Genomic DNA, 23,705 nt, shown 5'->3' on the forward strand with positions numbered 1-23,705 from the left:
GAGAGAATGTCTGTTATTAGCCTGTCATGATTGTATTTGCAGTGCTTAGAATTAATTAATCTAGAATTATTTGCTGTAAATTAATTAACCTAGAATTTTTTTTTCTGTGAATTATGTCTATTGCAGGGCCTATCATTAAGGATTTTTGTTTTCTTGACTAAGATCTATAAAGTGAAATTGAGTGACTTGAGTGAATAAAGCACTGAAAAGGGCAGAGATGAGGACATTCCTTATTTCTCCTCCTTCACTGCATAAGTTTCACCTTTTGCCCATTGTGATATCACACCAAGGCGATGAGTAAAGTAGTATAGCAGTTACAAACACCAGTAAGTTTTACAAATTAATCTCTCTAAAATTCAGTTCAACTGTAAAATGAAAATCTACTTAAGTGAATTTTAAGTATTAAAAAAAATTAAAACGTGCGTAGGCTAGTCCCAGATTTGTCATTTGCTTTTTACAACTCAATAGAAAATGTGCAGAATACCAATATCCTTTAAAAAAAAACAACCTGCAACTATATAACCATATTCTTCAACCATAATTTTGCCTCTTTAAACCTGATGTGGGAAGAGTACTTTCAAAATCACGCACAAATAAGAAAATACAGATTTATTGGCTTATATTAAGGTTAAGAGGTCATTTCTTAAGTGAGTTTTTACAAAAATCTTATAACCAACTTCTGTCCATTGAAGGCATTGTGTAGTAGCTCCATGGATCATTAAGGCCGCAGTCCTCCGCTTTTCGGCTCCCTGGAAATAAACTACGAACTTAATCCTGTCCTTAACCTCCCCAAGAGGCCGCCTTCCCCAACTCAGGCCAGAGATTAAGGGGCGCATGAGCGTGGCTAGCTCAGCACATAGCGTCCCCACGCCTGTCTTGCGTTATTAAACTATACAAACTGCTCAAATAAGCGAATATATTTTTTGAAGCACTCCTCTCCATTCTCACACCCTGGCAAAGATTTCCAGATTCAGGGAGATTCTTTCCACCCACTCAATAGGAAACGTAAACAGCTTTTATCCCTTGCCACTGCGCATGTCCCGTTGCATTACTCGCCTCTCAAGGGGCCTTTTATGGGGCTGCCCTTAGTGTTGCCTTAACAAATATCTAAAAAGTCTGTAGTTTGTACAATTAGATCCTGAATCTTTGCATTGTTAAAAAAAAAAAAAAAAAGACAGATAGCCTACAAGGATAGCTTTTTTTTATCTGTAAATACAAGCTGGACAAAGAGTCGATAGCGAGGCCACGGCGGCTGAACTTGTCTTGCGTTTGTCCAAGCCTAACCCTTTCCCACATCTACTTCCCCGCCCCTCTCAAAGGGGCCTGCGTACTCTTAGGCGGCAACAGAGCAATTTCCTTCTTCTCGGGGCGAGATGACGGGTAGCGAGATTGGAGTGACTCTGAGGCAGCCGCACCTTTCTCTGCAGGATCTCGCCACGTTGGTGAGGGTTTTTCCCCCCGTGGGGAATTCACAGTGGATTCGGAAATGAGGAAGGAGTTGTGGCGAGGCACTGTCTGTCTGTTGGAAACATGGGTTAGGAGGGAGCGGTGTAACCATGCACAATAATCCCTGATGGCGCCGCCTGGTGCACCTTATGTAGTCCTGAGAGTCTGGTTTAGGATGTGGTTCATGACACTTCGAAATTCTGAGTGATTCGGGTGAGATTTATTGAGAATTCTGAGCTCCGAAGGTCCGGGAAGGAATCGTGTGTTAAACGTATTAAGCTTTCCAATTTTAAGGAGTTGGGTCTTTTTGTTTTTTTTTTCAGTATTACTAAAGTTTGCAATCTATAGTGACAGTTTGCATTGTCCGTTTCGAAAACAGGAAGAACTTTACCTCTCCATTCCTAAGTTTTTTCGCTGAAATAAAGACTGTTTTTACATGAAAGGCTGTTTTTGTTTTGTTTTTGTTGTTGTTTGACAGTACAGATTGCAGTAGTGCTGTAGAAACCAAACCTGAAGTTTAAAAAAAAGTTCTGGTTTGATTTCTGGGCATTGGGTTAACATGATGTTTTATTGTAGGACGTTACCAAATTGACTCCACTTTTATATGAAGTTATCAGCAGACAAGCCACGATTAATATAGGTAAGAACAATTTATTACATAAATTCTACAGTTCTGAAAGTCCTCAGTTGAGTGCTTTCTGGTAGGAAAATTTAGTCTGTATGATTAAATGATTTGTGGAATGATTCAGATATTTAATGAGTACATTTGAGCCTTTATATACAAATTATCTTTGTCTTGGGAAATGGAAAGAATGCCCTCCGTTCTTGTCTTGCACAGTTGGATTTTGAGATGTATCTCAGTGTAAGAATGCTTGACTGGCGAGCTGAGGCCCTGAATTCAGTCTTCATGGCCTAATCCCTCGTGGAATAAGAAAAACAATCACGTAGCTACTGTGGAACAACACGGGTACAAGAAAAAGCAGTGTGCCATACACATACATAGGAACTGTTTAAGAAGTGAGAATGTTTGCTCACAGTATTATTAAAATAATATTTGGGGGAAAAATAAAATGACAGCTTGATGAATAAATAGGCTTTTAAATTCAGTAGTGCTTTTCCTAATGATATCCTGGGTGCTTTATAAGAAAAGTTAAATTGAGTGAAAACCAGGATAAGACTCAATTATTAGAAAGTGATAAGTGAAAACATACTACTCTTAGCAGCATTGTTTGTTATTAAACAGATTATTTTCAGTTTCCCAGAATTTGAGGGTTTTTTTTTGTTTGTTTTGTTTTTTAATCTAGGACCATCAAAATTATTACTACATTTTGGAAATACTGTAAGGTTTCTTAGTGTATAAAATTTTACATACATTTCATTGAGTATTTTAAAGAAAGGCAATCTTTTCTTACATTAAATTAAAACACAATTGTTTAAGAAAAGAGAATATGTGCAAGGGAAGAGTGAAATCACTGTTAACTACAGATTTATGTTATGTTGTACCTTTGATTATCCTATTGAAATTTTGCTGTAATAGGGTGCCTAAATATTTTTTGTTTTACATAGGAACAATTGATCATGTTGCTCATGGGAAATCTACAGTTGTAAAAGCTATTTCTGGTGTTCACACTGTGAGGTTCAAAAATGAGCTGGAAAGGAATATTACCATCAAGCTTGGATATGCTAATGCCAAGGTATATATTATTCTGTGGAAAGAAAAACATTTTACTTTAGTTGTAATTATACAGTTGACTAATTTTACTGTTTTCTTTGAAACTTTCAGATTTATGAACTTGACGACTCAAGTTGTCTTCGGCCAGAATGTTATAGATATTGTGGAAGTAGTACACCTGATGAGTTTCCTACAGATATTCCAGGGACCTAGGGAAACTTCATACTAGCCAGGTGATGATTTTTATGCTCAAGAGCTTTTCATTTCCCGTACTTGTTGAAATAGTGGAGCTTAACTGCTACTGAAAATTAAACTTATGCTGATGCAGCTGACAAAATGAGATGAGAAATCTTGAACAACATTTTTGGTCAAGAAATAGAGTATACATTAGTTATTAATTAAAAATTTTTTTTTCTAATGTGGAAAGTTAATTATTTAAATCCAAGTAAACTAAATAAATGCAAATTCTCTGAAGTATTATCACATAACAAGAAATAATTCATTAGATTTGATGGTGTCTTTCTCCAGGTTTCTTTTGTTTTAGATTTTTTTTTCCCTCCTTTAGAACAGAAAACACATACTCTTAATAAGTTCTTTTTTTCTTCTTCTTAACTCTTGTTCCCTTTTTCTTCCCTCCTTTCCTCTTATTTTCTTTCTTTCTTGGGTGGGGGCAGCTTTCACATACTAGGCAAGTGCTCTAAGATTGAATTATGTCTCCAGTCTTACTTCTTTTTAACATATTGACTTGTTTTTGTATGCCTTTGGGGATTGTAACTGCATTTATACCCTATCCTCATTCTTCATAAGAGAACACTGATGTCTATAAATGATATGTAAGCATAAGTCTCACCTTAGGAAAGTATAGATCATGATTATACAAACACAGTTTTTAAACACAAGTTATGAATGCACAGTGTAGTTTTTGTTTAGTTTTAAATTTCTGTGTTGCCCTTTGTTATGTTCAAAATTCATTTAGCTTTTTTTTTAATTGGTTGTTTAAAACATTACAAAGCTCATGACATATCATCTTTCATACTTTTGATTCAAATGGGTTTTGAACTCCCATTTTTACCCCAAATACACGTTGCAGAATCACATCAGTTACACATCCACATTTTTACATAATGCCATATTAGTGACTGCTGTATTCTGCTACCTTTCCTATCCTCTACTATCCCCCTCCCCTTCCCTCTCATTTTCCCTCTCTACCACATCTGCTGTTATTCAATTCTTTCCCTTGTTTTTTTTTTTTTCCCTTTCCCCTCACAAACTCTTATATGTAATTTTGTGTAACAATGAGGGTCTCCTTCCATTTCCATACAGTTTCCCTTCTCTCTCCCTTTCTCTCCCCCCACTTGTCTCTGTTTAATGTTAATCTTTTCCTCATGCTCTTCCTCCCTGTTCTGTTCTTAGTTACTCTCTTTATATCAAAGAAATCATTTGGCATTTGTTTTTTAAGGATTGGCTAGCTTCACTTAGCATAATCTGCTCTAATGCCAACCATTTCCCTGCAAATTCCATGATTTTGTCGTTTTTTAGTGCTGCGTAATACTCCATTATGTATAAATGCCACATTTTTTTTTTTATCCATTCATCTATTGAAGGGCATCTAGGTTGATTCCAGAGTCTAGCTATTGTGAATTGTGCTGCTATGATCATTGATGTGGCAGTATTCCTATAATATGCTCTTTTAAGGTCCTCAGGGAATTGTCCGAGAAGGGCGATAGTTGGGTCAAATGGTGGTTCCATTCCCAGCTTTCCCAGGAATCTCCATACTGCTTTCCATATTGGCCGCACTAATTTGCAGTCCCACCAGCAGTGTACAAGTGTACCCTTTTTCCCACATCCTCGCCAGCACTTATTGTTGTTTGACTTCATAATGGCTGCCAATCTTACTGGAGTGAGATGGTATCTTAGGGTGGTTTTGATTTGCATTTCTCTGACTGCTAGAGATGGTGAGCATTTTTTCATGTACTTATTGATTGACTGTATGTCCTCCTCTGAGAATTGTCTGTTCAAGTCCTTGGCCCATTTGTTGATAGGGTTATTTGTTATCTTATTGTTTAATTTTTTTTGAGTTCTTTGTAAATTCTGGATATTAGGGCTCTATCTGAAGTGTGAGGAGTAAAAATTTGTTCCCAGGATGTAGGTTCCCTATTTACCTCTCTTATTGTTTCTCTTGCTGAGAAAAAATTTTTTAGTTTGAGTAAGTCCCATTTGTTTATTCTTGTATTTAACTCTTGGGCTATGGGTGTCCTATTAAGGAATTTGGAGCCAGACCCCACAATATGTAGATTGGAGCCAACTTTTTCTTCTATCAGGCGCAGAGTCTCTGATTTGCTATCAAGCTCATTGATCCATTTTGAATTAACTTTTGTGCATGGAGAGAGAAAGGGGTTCAGCTTCATTTTGTTGCATATGGATTCCAGTTTTCCCAGCACCATTTGTTGAAGATGCTAGCCTTTCTCCATTGCATGCTTTTAGCCCCTTTATCAAATATAAGAAAGTTGTAATTTTGTGGATTGGTCTCTGTGTCCTCTATTCTGTACCATTGATCCACCTGCCTGTTTGGGTACCAGTACCATGCTGTTTTTGTTACTATCGCTCTGTAGTACGGTTTGAAATCTGGTATCGTTATACCTCCAGATCACACTTCCTGCTTAGAATTGCTTTTGCTATTCTGGGTCTTTTGTTTTTCCATATGAATTTCATGATTGCTTTATCTATTTCTACAAGAAATGCCATTGGGATTTTGATTGGCATTGTGTTGAACCTGTAGAGAACTTTAGATAATATCGCATTTTGATGATGTTAGTTCTGCCTATCCATGAGCAGGGTACATTTTTCCATCTTTTAAGATCTTCTTCTGTCTCTCTCTTTAGGGTTCTGTAGTTTTCATTGTATAAATCTTTCACCTCTTTTGTTAGGTTGATTCCCAAGTATTTTATTTTTTTTGAGGATATTGTGAATGGGGTGGTTTTCCTCATTTCCATTTCAGAAGTTTTGTTGCTGATATACAGGAATGCCTTTGATCTATGCGTGTTGATTTTATATCCTGCCACTTTGTTGAATTCGTTTATTAGTTCTAGTAGTTTCTTTGTAGACCCTTTTGGGTCTTCTAGGTATAGGATCATGTCTGCAAATAGTGATATTTTAAGTTCTTCTTTTCCTATTTTTATGCCTTTAATTTCTTTTGTCTGTCTAACTGCTCTGGCTAGTATTTCAAGGACTAAATTAAATAGAAGTGGCGAGAGAGGGCATCCCTGTCTTGTTCCAGATTTTAGCGGGAATGCCTTCAGTTTTTCTCCATTTAGAATGATGCTAGCCTGAGGCTTAGCATAGATAGCTTTTACAATGTTGAGGTAAGTTCCTGTTATCCCTAGTTTTTCTAGTGTTTTGAACATAAAGGGATGCTGTACTCTGTCGAATGCTTTTTCTGCATCTATCGAGATAATCATATGGTTCTTATCTTTAAGTCTATTGATGTGGTGAATAACATTTATTGATTCCTGTATATTGAATCAACCTTGCATACCAGGGATGAATCCCACTTGATCATGGTGCACAATTTTTTTGATATGCTTTTGTATTCGATTCGCCAGGATTTTATTGAGAATTTTTGCATCTATGTTCATTAGAGATATTGGTCTGTAGTTTTCTTTCTTTGAAGTGTCTTTGTCTGGTTTCTGGATCAGACAAAGAATAGAATGAATTTGGAAGAGCTCCTTCTTTTTCTGTTTCTTGAAATAGCTTGAAAAGTATTGGTATTAATTCTTCTTTGAAGGTTTTGTAAAACTCTGCTGTATACCCATCCAGTCCAGGGCTTTTCTTGGTTGGTAGTCTTTTGATGGCTTCTTCTATTTCTTCCTTTGTTATTGGTCTGTTTAAATTGTGTGTGTCTTTCTGACTCAATCTATCCAGATCATATGACTTAAGAAATTTATCGATATCTTCACTATCTTCTATTTTATTGGAATATAGGGTTTCAAAATACTTGCTAATTATCTTCTGTATTTCTGTAGTTGTCTGTTGCGATACTGCCTTTTTCATCCCGTATGTTAGTAATTTGAGTTTTCTCTCTTTTTCTCTTCATTAGCATGGCTAAGGGTCTGTCGATCTTATATATTTTTTCAAAGAACCAACTTTTAGTTTTATCAATTTTTTCAATGGTTTTTTTGTTTCAATTTCGTTGATTTCTGCTCTGATTTTAATTATTTCTTGTCTTCTGCTATATTTGCTGTTGTTTTGCTCTTCCTTTTCTAAGGTTTTGAGATGTAGTGTGAGTTCATTTATTTGTTGGTTTTTTCTTCTTTTGAGGAATGAACTCCAGGAAATGAATTTCCCTCTTAAAACTGCTTTCATTGTGTCCCATAGATTCCGGTATGTTATGTCTGAATTGTCATTTATCACTAAGAATTTTTTGATTTCCTCCTTTATGTCTTCTGTAACCCATTGATCATTCAGTAACATATTGTTTATTTTCCATGTGATGCAGGATTTTTCCTTCTTTCTTTTATCATTGATTTCCAGTTTCATTCCATTATGATCAGATATGGTGCATGGTATTATCTCCACACCTTTATATTTACTAAGAATTGCCCTATGGCATAATATATGATCTGTCTTTGAGTAAGATCCATGTGTTGCTGAGAAGAACGTGTATCCACTTGATGGTGGTTGATATATTATATATATGTCGGTTAAGTCTAGGTTATTGATTGTGTTATTGAGTTCTATGGTTTCTTTATTCAGCTTTTGTCTGGAGGATCTGTCTAATGGCGAGAGCGGTGTGTTTAAGTCACCCATAATTATTGTGTTGTGGTCTATTTGACTCTTGAACTTGAGGAGAGTTTGTTTTATGAACACAGCAGCACCATTGTTTGGTGCATACAAATTGATGATTGTTATGTCTTGTTGGTGGATGGTTCTTTTTAACAGGATATAGTGTCCTTCTTTATCCCTTTTGATTAACTTAGGTTTGAAGTTGATTTTATTCGATATGAGTATGGCCACTCCTGCTTGTTTCCGAGGGCCATGTGAGTGGTATGATTTTTCCCAACCTTTCACCTTCAGCCTGTGTATGTCTTTTCCTATCATATGAGTCTCCTGAAGGCAGCATATTGTTGGATTTGTTTTTTTGATCCAGGTTACTAGCTTGTGTCTCTTGATTGGTGAGTTTAGTCCATTAACATTTAAGGTTACAATTGAAATATGATTTGTACTTCCAGTCATGTTAATTTATTTATTTATTTTAGTTTGGCTAGTTTTTACTTTTTGGTTATTTTCCTCCCCCTTTAGTGAGATACCTCCCGCTGTTAGTTTTGGGCACTATTTTTCCATTCCTCTTCCTGTAGAATTTTGCCCAAAATGCTTTGCAGTGCTGGTTTTCTGGCTGCGAATTCTTTTAGCTTTTGTTTATCGTGAAAGATTTTAATTTCATTGTCAAATCTGAAGCTTAATTTTGCTGGATACAGTATTCTTGGTTGGAATCCATTATTTTTCAGCTTTTGAAATACGTTGTTTCAGGATCTTCTCGCTTTCAAAGTCTGTGATGAAAAATCAGTCGTTAACCTAATTGGTTTACCCCTGAATGTAATCTGCCTCCTTTCTCTCGTAGCTTTTAATATTCTCTCCTTGTTCTGTATGTTGCTATCTTCATAATTATATGTCTTGGAGTTGGTCTATTACGGTTTTGGTTGTTTGGTGTCCTGTAGGCTTCCAGGATTTGGCAATCCATTCCATCTTTCATCTCTGGGAAGTTTTCTAGGATTATTTCATTTAATAAGTTGTCCATTCCTTTGGTTTGAACCTCTGTGCCTTCTTCTATCCCAATGACTCTCAAATTTGGTTTTTTGATGAGATCCCATATTTCCTGGATACATTGCTTGTGAGATTTAAGTATCTTTTCTGTGTTGACTATATTCTTTTCAAGTTGATAAACTTTGTCTTCATTATCTGATGTTCTGACTTCTGCTTGATCTAGTCTATTTGTAATATTCTTGTTAGAGTTTTTAATCTGGTTTATGGTTTCTTGCATTTCTAGGATTACTGTTTGTTTGTTTTTTTTAAGATCTCTATCTCCTGGTAAAGCTCGTTCTTTGCAGTTTGAATTTGTTTGTTTAGTTCGTTTTCAAAATATACTTTCAATGCTTGGACTTGCTGTCTCATGTCTTCTGTAATATTCCGTTCCATCTGAGTTAGGTATGCCTTGATTTCTTTCCCTGTCCATGTTTCTGATGCTTCTAGGTCCTCCTGTAGATTTAAGTTGTCTTGCATTATCTGTAATCCTTTTTTCCCTTGTTTTTTCATGTTGTTCATGTTACTTTCCAGCTCTGTTTGACTGCTTTGTAACTGCTTTCTCCTATACATTTGTTTTGGCTTTGTATATCTCTGTTGTCTCTCCTTTGTGGTAGGAGATTATGCCTAGAGATGTTGGACTTTATTGTACTTTAGAGCTGATTCATTCAATTTATAAAGGGCTTCCGGATTCTGTATGCATATAGTGATTTGTTGTTTGTTCTTAGGACTTTAGGTTAGGTGCTATGAAGGTATCAGGGTTAGTATGTTGGCTACTTTAGAAGGTTGCTCTACTGAAGGGGGATATTAACCGTCGATTGGATCAGGGTGTTGGTAGTAGCTAGGTATTTAGGAGCCCTATAGACGGCCTCGAAACATTCACCTATTTGCATTTAGACAATTACATGAAATGGAGGACGTAATGCTTGGGATGAAAGTTGGGTGGAAGGGGAAGGAAGGTGCTCTTGAAAAGAAAGAAGGAGAGGGAGATAGAAGCATAGAGGAGAATGGAAAGAACAATAAAACTTGAAAGGGGAAAGAAAGAGGGAAAAGGGGAGAGAAAAAATAAAATAAAATAAGAAATAAAATTAGGTCTTAGAGATCCATTTTCTTCTCTTCCCGTAGGCAGAGCTGTGCCCTCCGAGCTGAGTTTTGCCCTCAATGTGTCGACAGCAATCCCTGTAAGGCATCTCCTGGGAGTCTCTCAATCCTGTTGGTCCAGAGCCGTTTCACTTCTACGGCCCCTTCTCCCCTCTTCCTACCAGCCAGCCAGGTCCTGCTCACCGGAGGCGGTTCCCCAAGGATCTGGTTACACTTTCAGCCCCACCGTGTGCCCTATTTCCCAAACGACTGAGCACTCTCTCTGTCATTCATCTAAGCCCCAGTGCTGTAGAGCTGTGGTCTGGGAGTCAATAGTTTAATTTTTCCAGACTCCTTTGGTGGGCATGCCCTCGGAAGCTGGTGGCTAAGACCTTTGTTGACACCACTGGTGGTAATGGGAGTTGGGGGTCGAGGATCCCCTCTGCTTCCCTCAGCCCCTACAATCACTCCGCTGGCTGTAGGAGGAGTTGGGGGTCTGGAGTGTCCTCTATTTTCCTCCGCCCCTACCGTCATGCCCTCTCAGTTGGCAGTTGGGGGAGTTGTGGGTGGGGAGTCTTCTCTGCTTCCCTCCGCCCCTACAGTCACGCTCACGTCACTGGCAGTAGGGGGAGTTGGGGGTAGGGAGTCCCTTGGCCCTTACGGTCACGCCCACGGAGAGATTTTTGAAGTTGTTTGTATCTGATGTGGGTGGGAGTCACACACCTGCTAACGTAGATTCTGCTGGGAAGGAATCTTGTTTGCCAAACTTTGGTGACTTCCCCTCTCTGCTATGGCGGGTCCTGGCTCCTTGCTGGAGTGTCTGAAGGGAGCGGTGGGACTGGCTTGTCTCTGGTCTGACTCAATCCCTGGTTTTAGTTCCCAGTTCGCTATGTCATAAAGGCTTGGTTAGAGTCCCTTCACGGGGCCTCTAACTGTGCGGGCGGGGCCGTTCGAAGAGCCGGGAGGGCGGGGGCCGTTTGCTGGGCCGGGCGGGGACCCTTCTCTCTGGGCCGGGCCACCAGGGGCCGTTTGCAGAGCCGGGCAGGCGGCGGCCAGCGGCCATTCCGCGCCGCGCGGCCAAGATTCACTCGTCTGGGACAAACTGTCACCTCTAATAAACTTACCAATTCCTGGCAGGTCTCCTTTCAGTGGAATTTTGCTAGAAGTTCTTCAGCAGGTAGAATCTAGGCGTATTAATGGGTCTTTCTGATCCCGTTAATGTGGAGATACTGAAAGTGCTGCTTCCTTGCCGGCCGCCACGTTGGGTCTCCGTTTTTGGATTACTTTTCTCATTCTATTAACAGTTTTATTGTTTTAAAATAGCAGCTTACTGTTCTTCAGTTCATCACAGTTTTTCCCCGTGAAAACATTCCAAAAACATCTTAACCTTTTTTTAGAAAAGTTCCAAAAATTGAACCAAAATTGCTCAAATCTACACATTTTTAATGTTGCTTTATATATTTTTTATTAAAAGTATATTCACCTAAAATTACATATCTTTGAATATAATACTTTCATTTTCTAAGAAGGACTCTGTTTTATAGTTTTAAAATTGAAATAGTTAAAATTTATGTGAAGTTAAAGAGTTAATGGAATGTTCTTATCCCATTGATTCTAAGAGCTATATATCAGAGTCCTGATATTGGCATAATGTATGTATGTTTAGACATACATTATTTTACTACCACCTTTATACTTAAAAATTACCACTGCTTTTAGATATAGAACTATTGTACCACCAAGAGGTCTTTTCTTACTCATTTATAGACATATAATTCTCCCTTGCTATACCTACTCCTTTACTAATGTGTTATTTAGCTATGCATTTGTTGTTTCAGAAATATTACATATATTGTACAGTTGTTACCTTTTGGTATTACTTTTCTATTCTTTTCATTCTATAAAATGTCCTGGACACCTACCCTGGTTGCTGTCATTTTTCACTATGTTATTATTGTTAAATAGTAGTCTGCCACACATATATAGCTGAACTATTGTCGATTTTTTTTTTTAGTTGTTTCCAGATTTGTGCTATTAAAAAACTGCTAAGAACAATTGGGTATAAGTTTTTCAGAGATGTAAAATTTCATTTTGTGCCACATACATTTACATATGTAATGTAATGAGTTGTATGATTAGTATATGTTTAGTGTTTTGAAAACATATCTCATACTTTTCTGGAATATCTGTACCATTTACATTGCTACCCAGCAAGGGATTGAGATTACTTTTAATTATTGATACCTCAGTGTCATCTTAATTTGCAATTTTGTAGTCATCAGTGATTTTGAACTAGATGAAAATACAGAATATCAGAATTTGTGTGCACAGCAAAACCTTCTTAGGAGGAAATTAAAAAGCTTACTTAGAACAATAAAACCTAAAATTTATAATCTGATCTTCCAATTCGGAAGAACAAGTTTATAAAAAGAAAAACAAATTAACACAAAGCAAGCAGAAAGAATACAATAATATTAGCCTATTGAGACTCAGTATTTGATTCTGAAAAATATTTCAGCTAAGTTAAAAAGTGCACCAAGATATATTGACAATCATAATCTGGAGTTTATTAGTTAATATTAATGTAACCATATTCTTCTATAATTCTATTATGTTTAGTTTGTAATAAGTTTTCTGTTTTGTGATAGTGGACAAATTGTAAATATTGGAAAATGTTAATAGAACTAAAAGGTGTTTTGTTTCAAAATTGATAGAGTTTAAGCAAATGACAATGGGAAAACAAGTTATAGTTGTGAAGATTGAAACATTAGCTAATATCTAAAGGAAAACAGGGACTATTGAAAAAATTCTACACAATTAATTATTATAGAATGGATTCATTCTTTATCAACCTAAAGTTTAGTAGAGGAACACAATTTACTAACCTTTTGAGAGGCCACTATCACTGTGATAAGTCTAGACCAACATGTTCCCCTCCACCCAAAAGATACTGCTGCTCAAGTAACCATATATATCAACACCAAAATTTATAGATATTAGCCTGTAAAATTTAGTACTATAAAAAGAAGTACATGATATGACCAAGTAGGTTTTTTTTCCAGGTATGCAAGATTGATTGTCTGAAAATCATTCATTGTTAATGTAGCATTACAGTAGAGTAAAGAAACATCTTCCTAAGTCTGGTGGTACATGCCAGTAATCCCAGCAACTTAAAAGGCAAGTTGAAGGCCAGCCTCAGTAACTTAGCAAGGCCCTTGTCTCAGAATAAAAAGGGGCTTGGGGTTCAATCCTGAGTATCAAAAAAGAAGGAAAGAAAGAAATATCTTTCTTATAAATTGCATAATAAGGTGTTTATGCAGAAATTCTTGTAAAACATGCTGATAATGGGGAAGAAGGAGGAGTTTCTTCAACTTGATAACCTCTACAGCAAAACTTTAGGACTTCAAATGTTGAAATACTGAATGTTGTTTCTAACTAGAAATACAAGAATATCTGCCCTATTTGTGTTATGCACAGTACTCTAAGTTTTGTACAAGGCAAGCAAAGGAAATGTCGAGCAAGCTGATTGAAAAAACTTTTCCAGTTGATGATTACATAGAAAATTATAAAGTGTTTGCTGCAAAAAATTTATTTTTGAAAATGTGAAATATAAGAGCAATAAAAATTTGCCATTATGTTTATTAGCAACAAATACATGTTCTGAAAATTTTAAAAATGGCTTCTTTTAAAATCTCAAAAAAAATGAAAACATGGAGATGTGGAACACAGAAAACTTGAACTATAAAAAGTACCACCAAAAGATAGACATTAAAGTTCTTAAAAACAGAGAATACTTAACCAAATTTTCTTGAGAAGCTATCATCATCTTGACTAACATGGGCAAAATAAAAAGAAATAATCATCCAGAATCATTGTGCATATGGAGTAAAAATTATATAATATATTTAAAAATTACATGCCACATAAATTAAACAGACTGTATTTGTGACTTAAGTAACAAAAGAATGGAGGTTGTTGATGGTATTCAAATTTATGTAGAAGCATTTGTATGATTCCTGTCAGAATTTTATCAATTTTTTTCTTAAGAATATTGTGAAGTTTATTTTGAAAGTGAAGCAAACTAGAATAGCTAAAATAATTAGGAATAAGAATAAAATATGAAGAATTGGTCTTTCTGATGTAAAAAATGTAACTGTAGTATTCAAGATTGTACTAAAGATAAGGATTGGTAGAAGAGAATTTAGAATGTAAAAGAGACCGCACAGATGTTTGACTGATCTTTGAAAGAGGTACAAAAATACTTCAGTAGATGATTAAAAATTATTATTTATAACCAGAAAAGAGCCTACTTTTAAACTTTACATTTTAATGCACTCTCTCTCTCTCTCTCTCTCTCTTTCGCTCTCTCTCTCTCTCTCTGTATTCTTTGAATATACTCAACATTTTTGTTCTGATTTTTTTTTTTAGTGTGAATGGTCTTAAATGTCTAAGGTTTTTGCATCTTTTCAGACCAACTGCAGATTAAAAACTCCCAGAGGAAAAAAGTTAGGGAATATGTACAGACTTTCTTCTCCTCTATATATCCTAAAATGTGCAGTATAACAACTATTTAAAGAACATTTACATTTTTCTAGGTATTGCAAGTACTCTAGAGATTATTAGTATATGTAAGGAATTTATATGTAAATATTCTTCTCCATTTTATATTAGGGACTTCAGCATCCTCTAATTTTTATATTTTACAGGCGATGGATCTGGGTCCTGGACCAGTCTCCAAGTTTACTAAAAAGCAATGGCTTTAATCTCAAAATATACGTTTTTGAGTACTTTCTCAAATGGGTTAGATATAACTAAAAGATTCAAGGGAAACTATAATGGATAGTCTTAGGGTGTGGTTAAAAGTTTCTAGAGTACACATCACAAATGAAAATGATTGGATGTATTTTATCAAAAATAAAAATTGCATTTTATAGACTCTATTTAAAAGAGTTCAAATAAAAGACCTTGTTAAGCTCAAAAGACAAGCTACCACTTTCATAATAATTGTAAATCACATGTCTAGTGAGGAAGTAAAAGATACATGGAACTGTTAGAAACATTTCAATTGGAAAATGATAAGAAACCTGGTGAACTTACATAGATGGCAAATAAAATAGTTTTTATAATTCATTAGGTTTAAATGTTCAAAAAATATTAACTACGTCTGTGTTCTATATTCTGTCATCTTTATTTTGAATTTGAGAGTATACCTAGGCATATCAGAACCTGGTTTTTAAAAAAGTTATGTGTGCACATAGTTGTATCTGCTTTGCAGTGATCCTCAGTTGAATTTCAACTGCAATCTTCAAAATTGTGTAAATACCAGTTTTTTAGCCACTTTGTAGCAATATTCATTACTTTTAAAACAAAGTAAATCTAAAAAGTCTGACTCATGTGTCTTTTAATTGTCTAAAAGATGGTTATTATGTCTCAATTGTTAGGCATGTTTCCTTTGTTGACTGTCCTGGTCATGATATTTTGATGGCTACTATGCTCAATGGTGCAGCAGTAATGGATGCAGCTCTTCTGTTGATAGGTAAATATATCAAGATTAATCCAGGGCAAAAAGTGTGGTCAGCCTGAGATGGAATAATTAAAGGAAAACTGAGGACTTGGGGAACTTAAAGTGACATAAATAGAGATTTTTATAGTTAATTTCCCAAAATCATGACCATATTCCTTAATTATCTTAATATAAGAAGCATGGTATGTAAAAGGAAAAAAAATATTGAAATCAGTGGTGCATTTTTTTTTTAATCTACAAATATACATAAGGTTGTACATTTTTTTATGTAGACTTTTTTTTTTTAAAGTATGTGTTGGTTTATTTGTCTCAGTGTGTTGTGTACTTTATCTTGAATAATGGTTTATTTAGATGCCAGTCTCATTCATGTGAAATGCTAACAAGAGCTGTCAAGATAGATTTTCAAGGCTTAGGATGTGCTTTCTTTGTGAATGTTGTGGAGGGCTATGTGGAATTTAGCCACGTGTAAAGTTAGAATGCACTATACTGCCCCATACAAGGTTGCTTTCACTCTTGAATTACCTGAAAATTGAGGGGATTCTTAAAACCATCCTTAAGTTTGTTAAAAAATCATGCTACTCACTGACAGTTTTATTCAGTTTGGTTTGTTACAGGAAAAGGATTCAACCAAGGAAAGAGACACATAAGGCAGAATCTAGAAGAGTTCTAAATGTGAGGCTTATGTGGTTTTCTTTTTATAACATTCCATATGAAAATACTGTCAACCTAATTGATATACTTTATCTAATTAGATTTTTTTTAGTGGGACTTCCTGTTATGTAGAAATGATGACTGATCGTGTGATTGATCACTGAATCACGTAGTTGTTCTTTCTGGCATGGCCAGCGTTCACATGGCTTGGAAGCCTCAGCCTAAAATTTGGTATGTTCAATCCCAAGATTAAATAAGGATACTTCAGATAGAGATGACATAATGATTACCTCAAGAAATACAAGAAATACAAGGCATTTGGGGAGAGGTCAAATAAGAATAGACTTCTACAAGCATGATCTCAGGTATTGTACCAATGAACATAGCTACTTGGGAAAGATGATCTTCAGTTTACAAAACAAAACTATATTTTATTACAAATTATTAGTGATTGCTTTTGAACTTCTTTTTTCTTCTTTCCATTTTTGTTAATGAATAGCTTTATCTGCTCTCTATTGCTGTGTAACAAAATACCTCACAAATATTGGAACCACAAATATTTAATCTGTTTCTGTGGTTAAGGAGTGCATATCAGTGAGGCATACACTCAGAGATATCAAAACTTGTTTGGAACTGAATCTTTTAAGATTACTTGCACTTTTGTTTTCCATGTTGGTTTTTTCCTTGCCTATCATAGCTTCTACTTTGAGTCAGAAGTCAGAGCCTTTTTAACTAATTTTAGAAGTGAAATTTAATTACTTTTGAAGTATTTTCTTGGTTAAAGTTGTTTTGAGCCAGGTGTGTTGGTGCACATCTGTAATCCCAGTTGCTCAGGAATCTGAGGCAAGGGCATCATGAGTTCAAAGCCAGTATCAGCCAAAGCAAGGTGCTAAGCAACTCAGTGAGACCCTGTTCCTAAATAAAATATAAAATAGGGCTGGGGATGGGGCTTAGTGGTGGAGTCCCCCTGACTGAGTTCAATCTCTGATACTACCTGATTCCCCCCAAAAGTTGTTTTTTAAGGAAAGATTTTATAAGGTTTAAACTGATGGTAGTGATCATCTATCCTAAAGTAGAATGGATCACAATATTCTAAATACTAAATAAAGTCAGAATATATGTTTTGACTGAGCAAAAGCTGTCTGTAAACCCTAAGAAGGTAAACTTGAGGCCCGGATTGCAGTCATTACTAGAAGTGGAAGTTAAAAGACTGGGAGGATCAGAAGAAATAAGGCAAAGAATTTAAACAGCATACCAAAACATGTTAGTAGTGTTAAAAAATAGGTCTTGAATTGGGCAAGTGAAGGTCTGTTAGATAGATACCGGTTAATTCTTAATACTCATCCTGTCTATCTTTGTTTAAATTTTTTTTTGACATCCATTTAGCTGGTAATGAATCTTGTCCTCAACCTCAGACTTCTGAACACCTAGCTGCCATAGAAATTATAAAGCTGAAACATATATTGATTCTGCAAAATAAAATTGATTTGGTAAAAGAAAGTCAAGCTAAAGAACAGTATGAACAGATCCTTGCATTTGTTCAAGGTAAGAATCCTGGTATTGTAATATAATGGATTATCCAGTATTAATTAATGGTTGGAACATCTGTGTTCTCTTCTTAGTACTTAAAACCTTTGTTGCTTATAGCAACCTGATATTTTAGTTAAAAATAATTTATACAAGCAGTCCCACTTTATTAAAAAAATTTTATTATTTAATTATTGTTTTATTATTAAATTATTATTTATTATTGTTTTTATTATTTAAAAAAACAAACTTTCTTTTTTTTTTTAAACACCACTGATTTTCAATGATTATGTGTTCAAAATTGGAATTGACAGTGATTTCTGTAATCTTTATATAGTGTTCTTTCTCCCTCCTTCCCCCTTATTTTCGGGAATCTGTGATGTGTTTCTCACATTTGATTTCTTATTCATATTACTTATGAAAAAAGTCTTTTACCCTAGTATGTGGTAAATAAAATATTTCATTATGTTTCTAAAATCTCATTGTGTATTTTCCATTTCATTTATTATCCTGTGTGACATGTAAGTAGTAGTATTGGCACATTTTGTATGTGCCAATAATCTGATAAGCAGAGTGTTTATAATTTTTTCTTTCCTGGGGGATAAACTACTAAAATCTGGGGTTTTCAGCCCCAGAACTATAGAAGGATAATTCAGTCAGAAAACATCATGATTATCTTCAAGAAGCACAAGGCACAGGTCACATCTGTTTTGAGAGTGGCCGAATGTTTTAACTTGGATATTTTTTCAGTTGGCTACATTTCTTTGCTGGTAATGGACATATTTTTTAAATCTCTTCTATCTGCTTATTTGTATTGATAGAACTTGCTAATTTTTAATCTTCTATAAAATGATTTTTTTTAAGATGGAAAACCAATGTCATAGATTTTCTAAGCAACATAACTATTTTTATTTTTGCTTACTTGAATATTGGGATGTTTATTTTTATAAACTTAATAGTTATTTTATATAATACATAATGTAGAATGGATTCTGTTAACTGACAACTTTTGATCTATTTAAATTTATCATGTAGGTACAGTAGCTGAAGGAGCTCCTATTATTCCAATTTCTGCTCAGCTGAAATATAATATTGAAGTTGTCTGTGAGTATATAGTAAAGAAAATTCCAGTGCCTCCAAGAGACTTTACTTCAGAACCTCAGCTTATTGGTAAGAATTTATCTCTTGTCTTTTAATTATTGACTTAGTTTTTCTACATTATTGGCTTTTTTTTGTGGAGAATGAAATTTAATAGTTCTCCTTTCTCTTCCTCAGTGATTAGGTCTTTTGATGTTAATAAACCTGGCTGTGAGGTTGATGACCTTAAAGGGGGTGTAACTGGTGGTAGTATTTTAAAAGGAGTTAATACTCCTTTTAAGGTAAACACTGAATTCTAAATTCTTGATTTCTTCTTAAACAGAAAATGATAGTGGCAAAAGGAAATCTAAAAAATTTTCTTTTTTTTTCCCCCTCCAGAAAAATGTATTGTTTACTATTGTTTTTTGAATATAGCAAGTCTTATATTTAACAAGTATATTTCCTGTAGGTAATTAGTGTATTGAATGGTTATAGCTTTAAAAATTAACTGTTTGGATTTTTATTCTTTTTGTTGTGATATTTGAAAACATTCTTGGGAATAGCAGTGCTTTTTAGTTTAGTTATCTATCTATTGGGACTATACATTTAAATAATTATTCTTTTACCCATATGTTTCAACAACTTCTGTTTCAGGTGAGCCAGGAGATAGAAGTCAGACCTGGTATTGTTTCCAAAGATAGTGAAGGAAAACTCATGTGTAAACCAATCTTTTCCAAAATTGTTTCACTTTTTGCTGAACACAATGATCTTCAATATGCTGTTCCGGGGGGGTCTTATTGGTAAGAACTTTTCTTTCATTGATAAACTTTTACTAGTGGCTTTGTGTCATTTTATCTAAGAGGATATGTCATCTGTATAATTAGAAATTTTAACTCCTAATACACATTGTTTGTTTTGATTTTAGATTACACGATATTATGTTTCTAAAGTAAGTATTCATAAAGAGTATATTTGGGTTTTATGTGTAGAACTTAAAATTTATCACTATTATCTGCACGGTTTTTAGCTGCTTATTATGTATATTATTACAAAGAATCAGGCTGAAATATTGTATATTATATGAAGTCTTTTATGCTGGAGCTGACTTAAGAGATAACTTCTCCTTTGTAGAAGAGAACAATTTAGGGAGTTTTTAGTTTTTTTTCTCTGTGGAGCACTAGCATTATCCAGGAAAGGCAAGATTTTCTGAGAGAGTTTTTATTTTTTATCATTGGATTAAAGAAAAAAGTTAGATGAAAAGCAATTTGGCTTTTGTTCTAGATGTTTCAGTTATTTTTATGCAGCTCAACTATAGAGACCTCTTATGGTAGTATTTTGGTTTCTGTTTTCTCATGAGAAATTAGCTATTAATCTTAAAGAACCCTTTGTGCATAATCATTTCATTTCTCTTGTTTTCAGTGATTTCATTATGATTTGTTTTATTGTGAATCTCTTTATTCTGCTTACGGTTTGTTGAATCTCTAACATGTAGATTTTTTTCCTTTTTCTACTCTGAATATTTTTATGTATGACTTCTTAATATTTTTGTCATTGTCTTTTCCCTCTATAACTCATTTTACTTATATTGGTATAATTGACAGATCTCTGAGGTTCTGTTCATTTTTCTTCTAAGACTCGATAATTTACTACGTTTAAGGTTGATGATTCTTATTACTGCTTATATCTGCTGTTGAGTTACTCTGGCAAATTTTTTTTTATTTTTATACTCTTGAATTCTAGAATACCTATTTGATTGTCTTGTGCTCTTAGACTCTTAATGTTGTATGTTTGGTGAAACATCTTCCTTATGCTTGGTGTTTCAAACATTTTTTTAAGTCAAATGTTGACTTAAAGTCTTTTGCCTAGTAATTCTAACATTTGTATATCTGCATGGTAAAATATTTTAAAAATAGCTTGTACCATATTTCCTGCCTTGCAGGTCTCAGATAATTTCCTATTGAAGATACATGAAATAATAGAGTTCAGTGGCTGCATATGAGATTCTGTCCCATCCTGGATGGTTTATTATTATTGCATTTTGTTATTGCATTTCTCAGTCCTTGTTAAAGAGCTCTGTGTGAACATTGGAGCATGCTTGCAACACTAAACCAGGCAGTTAACATATGCCTAGTTAGTCTATTTCCAACACAACCTTAAGGTAAGCTAGTGGTGAGGGCTTACGGTTTACTTGGGTTGTGCCTGATTATATGACATTCTTACCCATTCATTTGACCTTCTGGATTGCAGAAAAATGCCAGTTTTTCAAACCCCTCATGGATATCTTAATGTCACAGAACTCACTATTCTAACTAGTATGACTTTTTGTTTTAGTGAACATTTGTCACATTACCTCAAAGCCCTTGCTTAATTTTCAGAGTTTCAAAAGTTTATCTCACATTTTTGTCAGTTTTTTCTTTACTTTTTATGGAAAAGAGAATTTCTGGAGTCTTTGCCATTTTGCAGAACTTTATTTCATAGATGCTTTAGAGTCAGCATCTCACTGAGTTGCTTATTAGCACATCGCTTTTGTTAAGGCTGGCTTTGAACTCTTGATGCTCCTGCCTCAGACTCCCGAGCCACAGGGATTATAGGCATGTGCCACTGTGCCTGGCTATTTCGCTATTGAGCTCTTATAGAAGATTTCTCTGTGTATGTATGTATATGAATGGTTAAATACAAGTTCTGGGAATTTTATAATCTAATTTTCTATTACTGAAACGTATGATAACAAACAAGTAAAATAGTGTAGTGACAGTTCTTGCTTGTCTACCAACCAGTGTTTAAAAATGTCACTATTATTTCTGAAAATTAGTCATTATGAACTTTTTATCTTAAAGTCTTTACTGATTACATTTTACTATTACCTTGATTAACCAGGTATTATTTGCCTCACAGTTTATATAAAAAAATCTTTGTTATTAAATATTTAGGAAAAATTTTGTCAATTATCTGACTTTTTAGATAGAGGAGAAATTTAATTGTGCAGCTGTTGGATGGTATAAGCAAAATGTAGCTGTTATATGAAACCCATGCTGTCCTTGTTTGACTAACTTTAGCTTTGGAGTTACCTTAATAAACAAAGTTTAGGAATATGTGGAATCTTATATCTTTATTAGGAGTTGGAACCAAAATTGACCCAACCTTGTGTCGAGCTGACAGAATGGTGGGTCAGGTATTTGGTGCAGTTAGATTTTAATTCTGTTTTTAATTTTTTAAAGAACTATATACCATTTTTAATAGAAGTTGCCTATAAGTTTTGGTATTTGGTATTGTTTTAATTTTTCTCTTGTCTCATAATTTTTGTTAATTCCTTTTTTTCATCCATTTTTAAAGAAGTTATTTTTTTATGTATTTGTCAGTTTCCTAGTTACCCTGTCTGTTGAATTGTTTTGTTACAATGTAATACAAAATAGAATTGGAAATTTGTCTAATTTTGATAATTTTAAATTTATTAAGACCTGATTTTTGACCTTATACATGGTCTATATGAAGTGTTTCATAAGTATGCTGTAATCCAGTTGGGTGTTTAATAAGCCTATTGGGTCTATTGATTTAATGTTGTTTGGGTTTTCTCTTTTCTTAGTTATCTGATTGTTCTGTTCATTTTGAAAGTTAGTTGTGGAAGTCTCTGACAGTATCCCATCATATATTTAAGAACTGTGATGTTTGGTTATTTGCTGCATATTATGTTTGTAATTGTTTTGTTTTTCTGATAAATTAACGCTTTGTAATTAGATAAAGTCCATCTCTGATGTTTGCAAATAGTTTTTTGTTTTAAAAGTCTGTTTTGTTACCGATGTTTTTTCTGGATATGCCCATTTCTAATCTTTCCATTTTAACCATAATCTGTGTGTTTTTAGATCTAAAGTGAGTCTTTTATTTAAAAAAGTATAAATTTCTGTTTTTTAATCCATTCACACAGTTCTTTTGAGTGTTTTAATACATAGATTTTAAGTGTTTTACTACAAAGAAAATTTAAAAGTACTAAAATATTGCAAAATATTTTCCAGCTTTTTTCTCATTTTTAATTTCATTGTCTTTTTATTGTTAATCCTTTTGATGTATTTACATTCCTTTGTGGATATGTACCAGTATGATCCCAAAACCCTAGTGTTTACTGATAGCTTTAATTTTAAATCTTCTATACAGTACATCTATTAACATAAATTTATAATTATACTTTGGATTTTTAAACCCTGAAAACAATTTTTAAAAACCAAGCTCTTAATTTTATTGGCTTTTATACTACATGAAAGTTCTTTATTAGAGAACTCATATTTTATATGACTTCAAGTTATCCTGATGTCTTTTGTTTGAAGGACTCCCATTAAGCATTTTTTGAAAGACAGGTCTAGTGTTTAATGAATTTTCTTCTGTTTTTATCTGGGAAATATTTAATCTCTTCATTTTTGAATGTCAACTTTATCAGATATGGAATTCTTAGTTTTCTTTTAATACATATCATATACTATTACTTCTGGTTTATTCTGAGAAATACACTGATAGTCTTATTTAGGATCACTTTTAGATGATGAATTGTATTTTTCTTATTGTTTTCAATATGTTGTTTATAAATACAGGCAGTAATAATCATTTGTTTTGATCTGGATCTGAGTCTTTCATGTAGAATTCTTTGACCTTTTTTAATTTGTGTGCCCATGTGTTTATGTTTGGTGAATTTGAAAACATTTTTTATTCAAATGAGTTCTACTCTTTTTTTTTTTCATCTATGCTCTTTGATCATTTCATATCAGATGTTTCAAGTTGTTCATTCTTTCTATTGACTTTTACCATTGAGTCCCTGTAGTAAATATTTCAATTTAGCCATTATATTTTTATCTGTGAATTATCTTCTAGTTCTTCATAATGTCTGTCTTTTTATATTAACATTTTATTACATATTGTTTTGTAGTTTATTTTGTGTTTGGTTAC

At 34.1% G+C, this 23,705-nt stretch overlaps 2 protein-coding genes across 2 annotated transcripts; both read left to right on the forward strand.

The window, feature by feature from the left end:
• Window positions 1–1,362: 1,362 nt before the first annotated feature.
• LOC143639749 (eukaryotic translation initiation factor 2 subunit 3, X-linked-like) lies at window positions 1,363–16,520 on the forward strand. The gene is made up of 5 exons (XM_077107794.1): window positions 1,363–1,442; window positions 2,023–2,086; window positions 3,013–3,140; window positions 3,230–3,351; window positions 15,436–16,520. The coding sequence occupies exons 1-4, from the start codon at window positions 1,374–1,376 to the stop codon at window positions 3,329–3,331; spliced, it is 363 nt and encodes a 120-aa protein (XP_076963909.1). The 5' UTR covers window positions 1,363–1,373; the 3' UTR covers window positions 3,332–3,351; window positions 15,436–16,520.
• On the forward strand, window positions 10,785–21,969 carry LOC143639714 (eukaryotic translation initiation factor 2 subunit 3-like). Its single transcript, XM_077107764.1, has 7 exons — window positions 10,785–10,826; window positions 10,871–11,171; window positions 17,532–17,714; window positions 18,732–18,866; window positions 18,972–19,075; window positions 19,428–19,564; window positions 21,861–21,969. The coding sequence occupies exons 1-7, from the start codon at window positions 10,785–10,787 to the stop codon at window positions 21,967–21,969; spliced, it is 1,011 nt and encodes a 336-aa protein (XP_076963879.1).
• The last annotated feature ends 1,736 nt before the right edge of the window (window positions 21,970–23,705 follow it).

This window comes from Callospermophilus lateralis, chromosome Y (genome assembly GCF_048772815.1).
Source record: "Callospermophilus lateralis isolate mCalLat2 chromosome Y, mCalLat2.hap1, whole genome shotgun sequence".
Classification (NCBI taxonomy): domain Eukaryota; kingdom Metazoa; phylum Chordata; class Mammalia; order Rodentia; family Sciuridae; genus Callospermophilus; species Callospermophilus lateralis.